Raw genomic sequence first — 12,514 nt, forward strand, 5'->3', positions numbered from 1 at the left:
CAGTTCAGCAGTTCTAATCTCACCGGCTCAGGGTTGACTCAGCCTTCCATCCTTCCGAGGTGGGTGAAATGAGGACCCGGATTGTTGTTGGGGGCAATATGCTGACTCTGTAAACCGCTTAGAGAGGGCTGAAAGCCCTATGAAGCGGTATATAAGTCTAACTACAGAGAGCCAAGGTGGCGCAGTGGTTAAATGCAGCACTGCAGGCTACCTCAGCTGACTGCAGTTCTGCAGTTCGTCTGTTCAAATCTCACCGGCTCAAGGTTGACTCAGCCTTCCATCCTTCCGAGGTGGGTGAAATGAGGACCCGGATTGTTGTTGGGGGAAATATGCTGACTCTGTAAACCGCTTAGAGAGGGCTGAAAGCCCTATGAAGCGGTATATAAGTCTAACTACAGAGAGCCAAGGTGGCGCAGTGGTTAAATGCAGCACTGCAGGCTACCTCAGCTGACTGCAGTTCTGCAGTTCGTCTGTTCTAATCTCACCGGCTCAGGGTTGACTCAGCCTTCCATCCTTCCGAGGTGGGTGAAATGAGGACCCGGATTGTTGTTGGGGGCAATATGCTGACTCTGTAAACCGCTTAGAGAGGGCTGAAAGCCCTATGAAGCGGTATATAAGTCTAACTACAGAGAGCCAAGGTGGCGCAGTGGTTAAATGCAGCACTGCAGGCTACCTCAGCTGACTGCAGTTCTGCAGTTCGTCTGTTCAAATCTCACCGGCTCAAGGTTGACTCAGCCTTCCATCCTTCCGAGGTGGGTGAAATGAGGACCCAGACTGTGGGGGCAAGTTGCTGACTCCGTAAACCTCTTAGAGAGGGCTGAAAGCCCTATGAAGCGGCATATAAGTCTAACTGCTATTGCTATTTCAGAGAGAAGTGGCAGCTCTTGGTCCCCCCTCTTCCTCAAAGACACCAAGGCTGGGGGGTGGGGTTGCGATTTTGGGGGTGTTTTGATCATGACAACTATGATGATTTCTCAGCCACTTTCAACCTGGCTGGATGGGCAAGATATTCTTTTATAGCAAACAGATAAAAGTTAAAGCACCAAGGCAAAATAAAAACCACAACATCCTCAAAACTGGTTTATTGAACTGGTTAAGACAAGCAAGGGGGCAGTTAGACTTCACACCTTAAATTGAGGAATTTAATAAAGCCCTTTACGTCCAGGTAAAACAAGAGCAAACACGGAAGGGATGGTAAGATTAATTCATTCAATTAAAAATGATGCCTCTGGGAATATTTCACTAAAACCCGATACACGATTTGTAGGAAGAGGTTCTTTCTGATTCCCTTTGAAAAGGAGAAAAGGCAGACTTGATCAGAGCTGAAACGAGACGGAGAAAAAGATACCAGGAAGAACTTAAGAGGGGAAGCCAAGGGGAAGCGAAGTGTTTGGGGCAAAAACTTTGGGGAAAGGGGGCAGAAGTCATAGAGTGGCTGGGAAGACCCCGGAGAAGGGGGGGTGCAAAAGTCCTGCACTCTTGTGGGACAACTTGGGGGGGGGGGGCAAGTAAGATGGACAGGGAGGAAGGAAGAGGAGAGAGAGAAGACCTGGGGGAGAGGGATGGGGGAGACACAAGGGGGTGGTGCTTTACCCCCAAATAGGAGCAATTTGATATCTTCTAAGGGGGAGAAACGAAGCCAAGAACTTTGCTGGTGTGGCCAAGTCTGACGTGATCCAGGAAGCTTTGCAATCCCTTTTTATTTCAGCATTTCAAATTTGACACCTTTTCTTTAAATCTTTTCAAGTTTACACCCAGCCGCAGAAAACTCTTGTGTATTAATTTCCATTTATTCATCCTTCGGGCTTAAACTCAGTATCACTTATGACTTGGCAATTATTGGCATGCCTCTTTCAAACATTCATGGGGGGGGGGGTCAGCAGGGGGAGGAAGGGAGGAAGCCTAAGAGAAAGACCACAGAAGCCCCCCCCCACCCAAGGGGCTTGCAGGAGTTCAGGTAGAGCCACATCCTCCTGCTTGGGAAAGGTCTGGCCCGAGTTCCAATCCTGGGGTGTGTCTCCCATGCTTTGGTCAAGCAGAAGTGGAGCCTCCGCCTCCTCCTGCAGTCTATCTGATGGGGGAGACTCCTAAGGAACCACTTCAATAGGGTTGTCTTGGCCAGTTGGCTCTTCCTCCGTTTGCTTCTTCCGGGCTTCTGCAGGGGGCCGGGGCGGTGGGTTGCTGGGGGGGTGCTTAATGGTGCCTCCCACTTGGGGGCGCTCTTGAGGCTTCGCTTCAATGGGCCGCCACTCTTCCCCACGTATGGCAGCCTGAAGGATGAAACCAGAGGGAAAGGAAGGAAAATTAGGAAATGCTGACTTTCAACACCTGGGAAAAACCCCAAAAAAATAAAGTATAGGGAAGAAATTGGGGGGAAATGCAAATGAGATAAATATCTACAGACGGGGAATCCAACCTGGGGCCATTTTAAGGCTTGGGGACTTCAACTCCCAGAATTCCCCAGCTTAAACTTTTGCTTTTCATCATTTATTCATTGGGTTCAAGCTGGTTTGGAAAGGCAACCAACCAAATACTAATTTGACTAATTGTGGTGGCCCACCAGCGGCCAGTGGAGCTGGCAGCAGAACCGGACAGTGAGGAGTTGGGGAGGAGCATGGGACAGTCCTGGAAGCTGGGAAAGGCTCGGATGAGGGCTCTGCATCGAAGGCAGAGACAGGGCCGAGGACATCTGGCAGTGATCAGGTGCCTTCGGAGCTAGACAGCAGTGAGGCAGAGGAACAGCTGGAGCCTGTTCCCAGTGTGCGCATGCGCAGAGCCGCCAGAAGAAAAGAACAGCTCAGAAATCAGGGTAGACTTGGGAGTAAAGTCACAGGTGGAAGGTGAACGGCCCCTCCCATAGGAAATAAAAGAGGAGCGAAAGGGGAGGGGGCTTTTGCGGGAAACAATTCGTTCATTTGGTCATTAGATTCGTTTCAGGAGTCTGAAGATCTGTCTGTGAATCTCAGAGACTCTGTGCTCAGTCTTTCCTTGCACAGCGCCTCCTTTGGAAAATAATAATATGGCAGCTTTCCAAGATAGATAAGGTCTGTGGTCATAAATATTCCTTTGAGAGACTGTTTCCCAAGCCTTTGCTGAATGAGAATGAGAGTCACATTCGTTTAATAAAAGGGGTTTTGTCAGGACAAGCCTAGGTCAGAACAGTAATATCATTTTAGACCCAAATATGTACGTATTCATTTCTTACACCTGGGTGAAACCAAAAAGACATTCGTAACCACATTGTCTTCAAAAAGTCGTTATTTAAATGTCGAGAGAATCACATCTCCAACATTTGGGTTGTAGATTCGGATACATAGAAGCCAACTTTTTAGGATCCAAATGCCATCTATAAAAACATCTTATAAAAGTTTTCTCTCAAGTTTTGGGCTTGTGTAAATTTTACATTTCTTACCCAAATTCTTTCCCATGTATCCAACATTAAAAATTGGTTTCATGCAGAGATGTTATTAACTTCTTTTTTTTATTTCCTTTGTCTTAATATATTTTAGACTGTATTTGTTAAAAACCTATACCGTGTACGGGCTCTGGGAAGTCGGGGGGGGAGGGAGGTGGGGTGTTAGGGGGGAGGGGGGAGGGGGGATATATAGTATGTGTTAGATTTTAAAGTAACACGATTGCACTTGTATACTGTTGCTCATTAATTTCACTGTAAAAATAGGACAAGCTGAATATATTAATAGATAGTAGAAATACACCGAAGGGAGGAGTAGAGGGATAGAAGAAAGAGGGGTAGAGAGGGTGGGAGAGATGAAGGGAGGGAGGGTGAGAAGGAAGGGAGGGAGTGTATCGGGAGAGAGGAGTGGTAAAGGGGGAGGGGAAGTAGGGTAGAGGGGAATGTTGGAGGGAAGAAAGGAAAGTTGGAGGGGGGCGAAAGAAAGGGTGTATGGAGGGTCGAAGAGGTACATTGGGTTTCTATTTTTGGGGGTATTGTTGACAAGAGGAATGGCTGTGTTTATTGTTTAATGTTATAAGGCCCCGGTTATGCACAGTATATATGTGACTGTCCGAAATGAAAATGGAAAATAAAAACACATTTACAACAATTTAAAAAAAAATTGGTTTCATGCAAGTCGAGGATAACTTATTTAAACAAATAAGAGATCAAAGTTTAATGCATATAAAGAGAATATACAATGTATTAGTACAGATGGATTCCAAAACAGAATTAGTTAAAGACTGTATGATAAAGTGGGCTCAAAATATTGAAAAGGTCATTATTTAAATGTCCTAGCCGTTCCAGCCAGCAGATGGCGAAAGAGGAGCGCCAAAGGCTTTTCCTTACCTGCCAAAGGTAAAAGCCCCCAGTTTACCTGGACAACCCACTTCCTCTTAAATGGCTAATTAATGAGCATTAGAAGATCTTTTTTTTACAAAGGGAAAACAGGTCTTCTACAGGTGACTTCACAGTGTTATATATTCTTATATTTTAATCTCTCTCTCTCTGTGTCCAAAATCCTCTATAAAAATGTTCTTCGCTCTTTCAGAAGGAGGAGAGATGAAAACTGATTGTGGGAATCACAATTATATGCCAATCTGACAGCCACTTACCAGTAAGTAGATGCCACTTGCTATAGCCAGGCAAACGGTGCCAAGGATGGTGGCTAGCAAATATCCTGCAGGAATGGCTAAACTGCCAAAATAAACGTTTAAAGGAGAGAAAAGGGTTAGCTAGGAATGCAGCCCCTGTGATTGGGAGAACAACTATTTCATTTGGAAAGGTTTGTGTTTGGCTTGCCAGAAAACCCGAAGTGACCAATGCTATCAAATCAGCTTCTAAAGGCAGCTGCACCAACACCCAGCCAGCACCTGATTCTACAATCTTTTTTGCAGCAGTTATTAAGCGGAGCATTGGGGGTGGGGGGTGGGGGTTGCAGAAAACTGGACATTAACATTTGTTTCTGGGGGGGGGAAATTGTCATAAATCTCAGTCATGTGACCACAAGATGTGGAAAATGGCCATCAATGTGGCTTAGAGCCGAGGTGGCGCAGTGGTTAAATGCAGCACTGCAGGCTACTTCAGCTGACTGCAGTTCGGCGGTTCAAATCTCACTGGCTCAAGGTTGACTCAGCTTCCATCCTTCCGAGGTGGGTGAAATGAGGACCCGGATTGTTGTTGGGGGCGATATGCTGACTCTGTAAACCGCTTAGAGAGGGCTGAAAGCCCTATGAAGCGGTATATAAGTCTAACTGCTATTGCTATATTAAAAAGCAGTCATATGACTGTGGGGGGGAGGAACATCATAACTTTGAAACTGGGTCATAAATAGCTTGGGGGGGCGTCCGTTGTAACTTGAAGTTGTTGCTAAGCAACCGGCCATGAATTGAGGACCACCTGTGAGTATCTCCACCCTCCTTCACCTTCATATCCGCAACCTCAGGGCCTGAGCAGGAGAGCTGCAGCTGAAAACCCTGCCTTGGGTTGGTGGATGTGACCGAGTTATTTGCAGTCTGAAAATGGTTGGGGGGTGCAAATTACCATGCGTGGAGAACGGCCCGGACATAATAATTCCTCGTCAGGGGTCCACAAGTCTTCACAGCCGCTGTGAAATACTTCTGGCCGCTGCGAGAAATCAAAATAAAGAGACAGCCGAAGAAGAAGAAAGCACAGAATTAGACGCTGAGTTCAAGGGAAGAAGCATTCCGTGACACTCCGAAAAACACACCCTTTTCCGTGCATTTATCAGATTCAGAATAATAACAGAATACCAGAGTTGGAAAGGAACCCTGAAGATCTTCTAATCCAACCCTCTGCTCAAGCAGAAGACCCTCTACCATTCCAGACCAGTGGCTGTCCAGTGTCTTCTTTAAAACCTCCAGTGATGGAGACCCACCATTTCTGGAACCAAGTGGTTGCTCCGATTCATGGTTCTCACGGTTAGGAAGTTTCTCCTTATCTCGTCTCCTTGCTTCTTCCCTTCCCTTCGTCTTGTCTTGAGGAATGCAGGAGGGCCAACTAACCTCATCTCACCCTGTAGATTCCCTCAACTCGTCCTTTTAAAACAATCCAGATTGATCTCACTTCCCCCCATTTACATCGTTCACCCTGTGAGTTTAAGCAGCAGGGAGGGGTAGAGAATAATCACATCTTTCCGTCCCTGATATAACATAAATGTCTACTTTTGTATATACTCACGCCCTTGTCACCTCAAGGCTGGATTACTGCAACGCGCTCTACATGGGGCTACCCTTGAAAAGTGTTCGGAGACTGCAGCTAGTCCAGAATGCAGCCGCGCGAGCGATATTGGGTGCACCGAGGTACACCCACGTTACACCTGTCCTCCGCGAGCTGCACTGGCTACCAATTGGTCTCCGGACTCAATTCAAGGTGTTGGTTATCACCTTTAAGCCCTATATGGTTTAGGGCCAGAGTACCTTTGAGATTGCCTACTGCCACATACCTCCCAGCGGCCAGTGAGATCCCACAGATTGGGCCTCCTTCAGATGCTGTCAGCCAGACAATGTTGGCTGGCGGCTCCCTGGAAGAGAGCCTTCTCTGTGGCTGCTCCGACCCTTTGGAACGAGCTACCCCCAGAGATCCGGACCTCACCCACTCTCATGGCCTTTAAAAAAGCTGTTAAAACCTGGCTATTCCAGCAGGCCTGGGGCTGTTGACCTCACTGTTGAGAACGAATCAGAACGAATGCGTGTGTTGTGATTTTAAATCTGTCCTTTCCTTATTTTTTTCTTCCTCTTCTTCTTTTTTTTGTAAGCCGCCCGGAGTCCTTCGGGATTGGGCGGCCTATAAATTTTATTAATAAATGAATAAATAAATAAAATGAGGGCTAGAAGCTTCATGGTTGTTTTAGAGAAAGCTGTGTTTCCCAGCAGGCTGAGTTTCTTCACCAGACCCAGGTCTGCCAATTCTCACAGTCAAGAAAGGCAACACTCACCATCTCTCCAGAGTAGATCCCTTTTTCCTTTTTCCTCGGGGATACTCCAGAAAGCAAACGAAGACGCCCGCAGCTCTTTAGGCGAAAAGGTTAAGGACAGAAACAAGGATTCTTTTTAAGGCTCCGAGACAGAGAAAGAAAAGAGTTCAGGACTACAAGAAACAACTCCAAGCGGGAGGAGGCATTTGGGGCAGAAACCAGTTGACTTTAGGAAAGCTGAGACCCGCAGGTGGTTGGCAACAGCGGGAATCCATTTCCCCCACCTGCCCAGGGTCTCTGCCATCCCCAGCAGGGGAGAAAGACAAGGAGGGAAAATATTATGGAGATAAATCAGGCAGTGAAAGGAAAAAGTCACTTCAAAGCAAATTTAAGAAATAAATAAGGAGTAAATAAGGCTTGCTCCCCCCTCCAATCTAAGGACAGGATTAGGAACATCTCTTAGGGGGGGAAGGAGATGGAAGGGGAGAAAAAGGGGGGCTTTCTGACCAGCCAAGAGGCTTTGCTGGGTTGGGCTGGCTAAGCGGTAGATACCTGGGACCTAAACCTTGGCACGATTCATTTTTGCCGCTCCTTGTTGAGGGCCAAAGAAGCCGTCCTTTTGCCAGCCTCTCCTGGAAGAAGCCTCCTTTGGTCTTCCGTGTGGAACCTGGGGAAAGCCATGATTTGCAGAATGGTCCCCAAAGACTGTCTGGGGCTGATCCTCCAGTTTGTATTTTGTCAGTCTAAAAATCCACCCGGATGGGGTACAATGGGGCGAATCCTGCCCTGTCCGCCATGCCCAGATCCCCCCGTGTGTTCTTTCACAACCCCTGGCTGAAACCACCCGATGTGGGCTCCCTTCCTCGTGATGCAGCTGTGCTCCTTCTGGCCTCGCCTTAATCGCTCTGCTTCCTCTCGGAAACCCCAAAGGGCAACGTCAGCAACGGACAGAAATGCAATTTCCTGGACCCTCTTCGTCCAACAGGACCAGGCCTTCACTCTCACACCCACAACATTTCCAAATTCTTCAACCACAAACCTTCCAAGTTTTGCAACCAGTCTCTGCAAAAAGCAAAGCTACCCAGCTTCCTTAATTTTACTACTTTCAGTCTTGGAACCCCCGTCCTGGTTGAGTCTCCGTGTCGAATATTTATTTATTTGTATCCTGCCTTCATTGTTTTTACAACTAACGGAAGGCAGCAAACATATCCAACACATCCTATTTTCCTCACCACAACAACTTGTGGGGTGGGTTAGGCTGAGAATGATTGACCCAAAGTCACCAAATAACTGAGGCAGAATTTAACATCCAGACTCCTTTTAATATGGATATAACTTTAAAATAGCTATAGGCAATCCAGGTGTTATTTGTCCTAGCAAAGTGTTTCTCAACCTTGGCAACTTGAAGATGTCCGGACTTCAACTCCCAGAATTCCCCAGCAGTGGTTAGGACAGTGTTTCTCAACCTTGTCAACTTGAAGATGTCCGGACTTCAACTCCCAGAGTTCCCCAGCCAGCATTCGCTGGCTGGGGAATTCTGGGAGTTGAAGTCCGGACATCTTCAAGTTGCCAAGGTTGAGAAACACTGTCCTAGCCAGTTGCAAGGGAATAGAATTTAAACAATTACCGTATTTTCACGAAAGGATACATTGCATAAACTGCAATCGGCCACATTTTGAATTGGCCTGCAACCGCCACGATGCCACCGGTCACTAAAACTAAAAGAGAGAGAGAGAGAGAAAGGGGGTTGTTTTTTTTTTTTGGTTTGTGAGATTATTCCACTTTCTACCCACAATGAACTTTTCGGATCCAAAAATTAAGCAAACTGGGAACTGGTGTCAACTCCTGAGCCCGTGGGAATCGGCAGATCTTTGTTGACAACTGAAGAGGAACATTGCGGATGTACATGTTTGACACATATACACACTTTGCTTTTAATCTTCTGGTTGTTCAAACGAAACAGGGGTACAAGTAATGCTTAATTTACGCCCAAAACTTCTGTTGCTAAGTGAGAACAGTTGTTATAGCAATAGCACTTAGACATATATTGCTTCACAGCGCTTTTATAGCCCTCTCTAAGTGGTTATATGAGCTCTGCCTCATTTTACGACCTGTCTTGCCGGTTATTAAATGAACCACCCCAATTGTTAAGTTGGTAACACAATTGTTACGTGAATCTGGCTCCCCCATTGATTTTGCTCTTCAGAAGGTCACAAAAGATGGGTGGGACGGCAGTCCCCCCCCCTCCTCCTCCATATAAAGTCATTAAATTTCAATTTTCAATTTCAAATTTCCTCCAAAGAGCCGAGTCCCATGATGCTAAAGGACAGAGGGTGGGAAGGATGAAAAGGAGCAGAGGGCAGCCGTGTTCCTCTGTGCTGCAACGTTCAGTTGTAAGGCATGGAAGGGAGTGGGCCTTCCTGGGGATTCAAACTCCTGGAAGCATCAGGATCCTGGGCTGGGCTGGGCTGGGCTGGGGGGGGGGTCTTTCCTTCCCCCCCTTCCCGTGGGGTTCGGATTCAGTGCAGGCGCAGAAATGCAGGCAGCTGCTTTGCTTGGCTGCCCCCTTTGAAGGAGGAAGAAGCCAAAAGGGAGAAGTGAAAGCTGCCCCCACCCTCCACCTCCTCCTGCAGATGGGGGGGGGGGGGGAGGCCACGCAGAGGTTGTTCTCATGCAAAGGTCTCGTGCTTGGCGTGAGCTCCTGTCCCCTCGGCTGGGCCAAGAGGGGTGTCCAGTTCATCACTCAGGCTGGACCACAAGCCCCTGCAGAGGGCCGGGTGGCTTTTAAGATTCCAAGGGATGTTCCTTCAAAAGAGAGTCCCTGGGGCTGCCTCCCTCCTTCAAAGGTTTGGGGGAATATTTGGTGGATTCCACCGGTTGCAGCAGTAAACCCCCCTTGCAAGAGCCTTGAGTTGTCTGTCTGTTAAACTGGCCACTGTGAAGCTGGGCTATGATTATGGATAGAGGGCAGAGCAGGCCTCTTCCTTTTGGATAGAAAAAAGAAAAAAGGTTTTATGCCCCTTTTCTTTTTGAAAAGTTTTTTCCCCCCATCAGCCCTCCTACATGATTAATCCTACAGTGTGTCTACAGTCTTCATGTCATCCTATTTAACAGTGACATCATTTTTGATCTATTTTTTTATCTTGCTGTTACATTTACATCTCAGTTGCCTTTTAATTCAACTCCTCCCCTATAATTCTACGTTCCTCTCCAAATTACTCAGTTTTAGGGAATGGATTAAGAGAGGGAGTGATAGGGTTAGGGTTAGATAGAGGGGGAGGGGAAGTAGGTGTAGAGGGGTATGTGAGAAGGAAGAATGAAAGTTGGAGGGGGTTGAAAGAGGGTGTATGGTGGGCCGAGGTGGTATATTGGGTTTGTATTTTAGGGGGCATTTTCTATATAAGTGAGGGCTGTGTTTATTACTCAATGCTATATGCTCCGGTTATCTACAGTAAACATGTGATTGTATAGAATGAAATGGAAATAAAATATTATGTTATCAAATTACTCAGTTTTCTGTTTCTTTTTGCCCATCTTCATCTTCTACCCAGTGATAAAAACGTCCCCCTTATCTTACAATACTCTGATTCTTCCTTCTCTTTAATCAATCTGTTCCTTTCTGCAGAGTCTAATATTTTTTTAATTACCTCTCCCTCTGGGGGATTTTTTTCCCATTTTCCCATTTTGTTTAATGCTCCTCTTTTCCACCACCCCCAAAGGAGCTTGGGCCCCCTCCTTCCGCCCCTTCTGAGGCCCAGGAGAAGAGGAGCCGAAGGGCCAGAAAGGACGTGCTGTTTCCACCCCCAGCAATGGGCCCCGTTTCTCCTTCCAAGCGTCCTTCCCCTTTATTTTCGTGCGTGCACTTCCTCCCTCTCCTTCGCTTGCAACCGAAAGCCACTTTCTCTCCCCAGGGCGGGCCGAGCGTTCCCTTGAGGGTTGGGGGGGGGGGACCTTCTTCCTTCCCGCCTTACAAGGGGGGGGGGGGAAGGTGGGCGAAGGGCTGAGGGTCCGGGCAGGCGACCGCCAGGAATTCTTGCAGGCTACGAGAGCCGATTGCCAAGCACCCCACGCAGCCCCGAAGACACCTGGGGGCCGCATCTGGACCTGCCTCGCACCTGGACACCCCCCCCGTCTCTCTCGCACGGAAGGTGGGGGCAGAAGGGGAGGGGTCGCCTCTTTACGCAAAGCCACCGGGAGCCTCGTTTGGGCCGAACCTGCGCCCATCCAGGTGTGGCTCCTCTCCAAATCCCACCTGGTCAGGGATGATGGGCTCGAAAGTCCAAGGCCTGGAGGAGACGGGGAGGGGGGGGGTCCCTCTTTCCACAGGTCCCTGTTCTAATCCCCCCCCAAAAAAAATATTTACCCAACGGGAAAGAGGAGGGGCGGGGAGAGAAAACTTTTGGAAAGTTTGTAGCCAAACTTAGAGACTTTGTAGCCAAAGAAAGACGGGGCGGGGGAGAGAAAGCGCCAAGAACTGGGTAGCCACAAAGGTGGGGGGGAAAGCCTGCGCCCCCTCCCCTCCCCTCGGCGCTCCTGCCGCCCCCCGCGCTCTGCCCAGGCTGCGCCCCCCGCGAGACTCACTCAGCCCGGCGGCCAGCGCCTGCTCGTTCGCCCACATGGCCCACTCGATGCGCCCCATCGCGCCGCCGCCCCGACTCAGCCGGCAGCCGGGCAAGCAAGCGAGAGGCCGGGCAAACGGAGGGGGGGGGATCGCGGCTACGTCCTTCCTGCTCCTCCTCTGCCCGCCCAGCCAGCAACGCCCGGGGACTTTCCGCGCCCCGCCAGCCGCAGGCAGCTCGGACGGCGCTTCTTCGCTGGGAAGGGGGTCCGGGAAAGCCCGGACGGCCTTTTGCCCACCCCCCACGGGAGAAGCTGGAAGAGGCGGCGGGCGGAGAGCGGAGCGGCGGCTGATCTGCGGGGGAAGCGCCCCTTCCTTGAGTTCTTGCGGGGAAAGCGCGAAGGCACGAAGGGCAGCAGCGGCAACGAGGCTTCGTCCCCTTGAAGCCCCCAGCCCCGAAGTTTGGCTTTTGGTGCAAGGGTGGGGTCGGACAGGGCTGGAATTGGGCTCCATCCAAGTGTGGCTGGACTCCAAATCCCATCTGTCTGTAGCTGATGGTCCGGGATCATGGGATCGGGAGCTCAAGGCCCTTTCCAGCCCTCCTTCCATTCCCATTCCTGTTCTAAATCCCCCCCCCCCCCCCAATGAACCTGGCCTGGGTCCTTTAGGGCAGTGTTTCTCAACCTTGTCAACTTGAAGATGTCCGGACTTCAACTCCCAGAATTCCCCAGCAGTGGTTAGGACAGTGTTTCTCAACCTTGTCAACTTGAAGATGTCCGGACTTCAACTCCCAGAATTCCCCAGCAGTGGTTAGGACAGTGTTTCTCAACCTTGTCAACTTGAAGATGTCCGGACTTCAACTCCCAGAATTCCCCAGCAGTGGTTAGGACAGTGTTTCTCAACCTTGTCAACTTGAAGATGTCCGGACTTCAACTCCCAGAATTCCCCAGCAGTGGTTAGGACAGTGTTTCTCAACCTTGTCAACTTGAAGATGTCCGGACTTCAACTCCCAGAATTCCCCAGCAGTGGTTAGGACAGTGTTTCTCAACCTTGTCAACTTGAAGAT

The 12,514-nt window shown here is 49.1% G+C and overlaps 1 protein-coding gene across 2 annotated transcripts; it reads right to left on the reverse strand.

Moving 5' to 3' along the window:
* Nucleotides 1-1,067: 1,067 nt before the first annotated feature.
* On the reverse strand, nt 1,068-11,585 carry CYBA (cytochrome b-245 alpha chain). 2 transcript variants are annotated; one of them, XM_087728773.1, is made up of 6 exons: nt 11,472-11,585; nt 8,539-8,608; nt 6,912-6,986; nt 5,498-5,581; nt 4,570-4,651; nt 1,068-2,270 (listed from the first exon to the last, which is right to left on the reverse strand). In XM_087728773.1, the coding sequence occupies exons 1-6, from the start codon at nt 11,527-11,529 to the stop codon at nt 2,088-2,090; spliced, it is 552 nt and encodes a 183-aa protein (XP_087584899.1). In that variant the 5' UTR covers nt 11,530-11,585; the 3' UTR covers nt 1,068-2,087. The 2 variants fall into 2 exon arrangements, with proteins under 2 accessions (XP_087584899.1, XP_087584900.1); XM_087728774.1 differs by lacking the exon at nt 5,498-5,581.
* Between the last annotated feature and the right edge of the window lie 929 nt (nt 11,586-12,514).

The sequence above is a fragment of the Thamnophis sirtalis genome, unplaced genomic scaffold, assembly GCF_051295495.1.
Source record: "Thamnophis sirtalis isolate CommonGarterSnake01/CBP01778 unplaced genomic scaffold, rThaSir2_p1.2 scaffold_14, whole genome shotgun sequence".
NCBI lineage: Eukaryota > Metazoa > Chordata > Lepidosauria > Squamata > Natricidae > Thamnophis > Thamnophis sirtalis.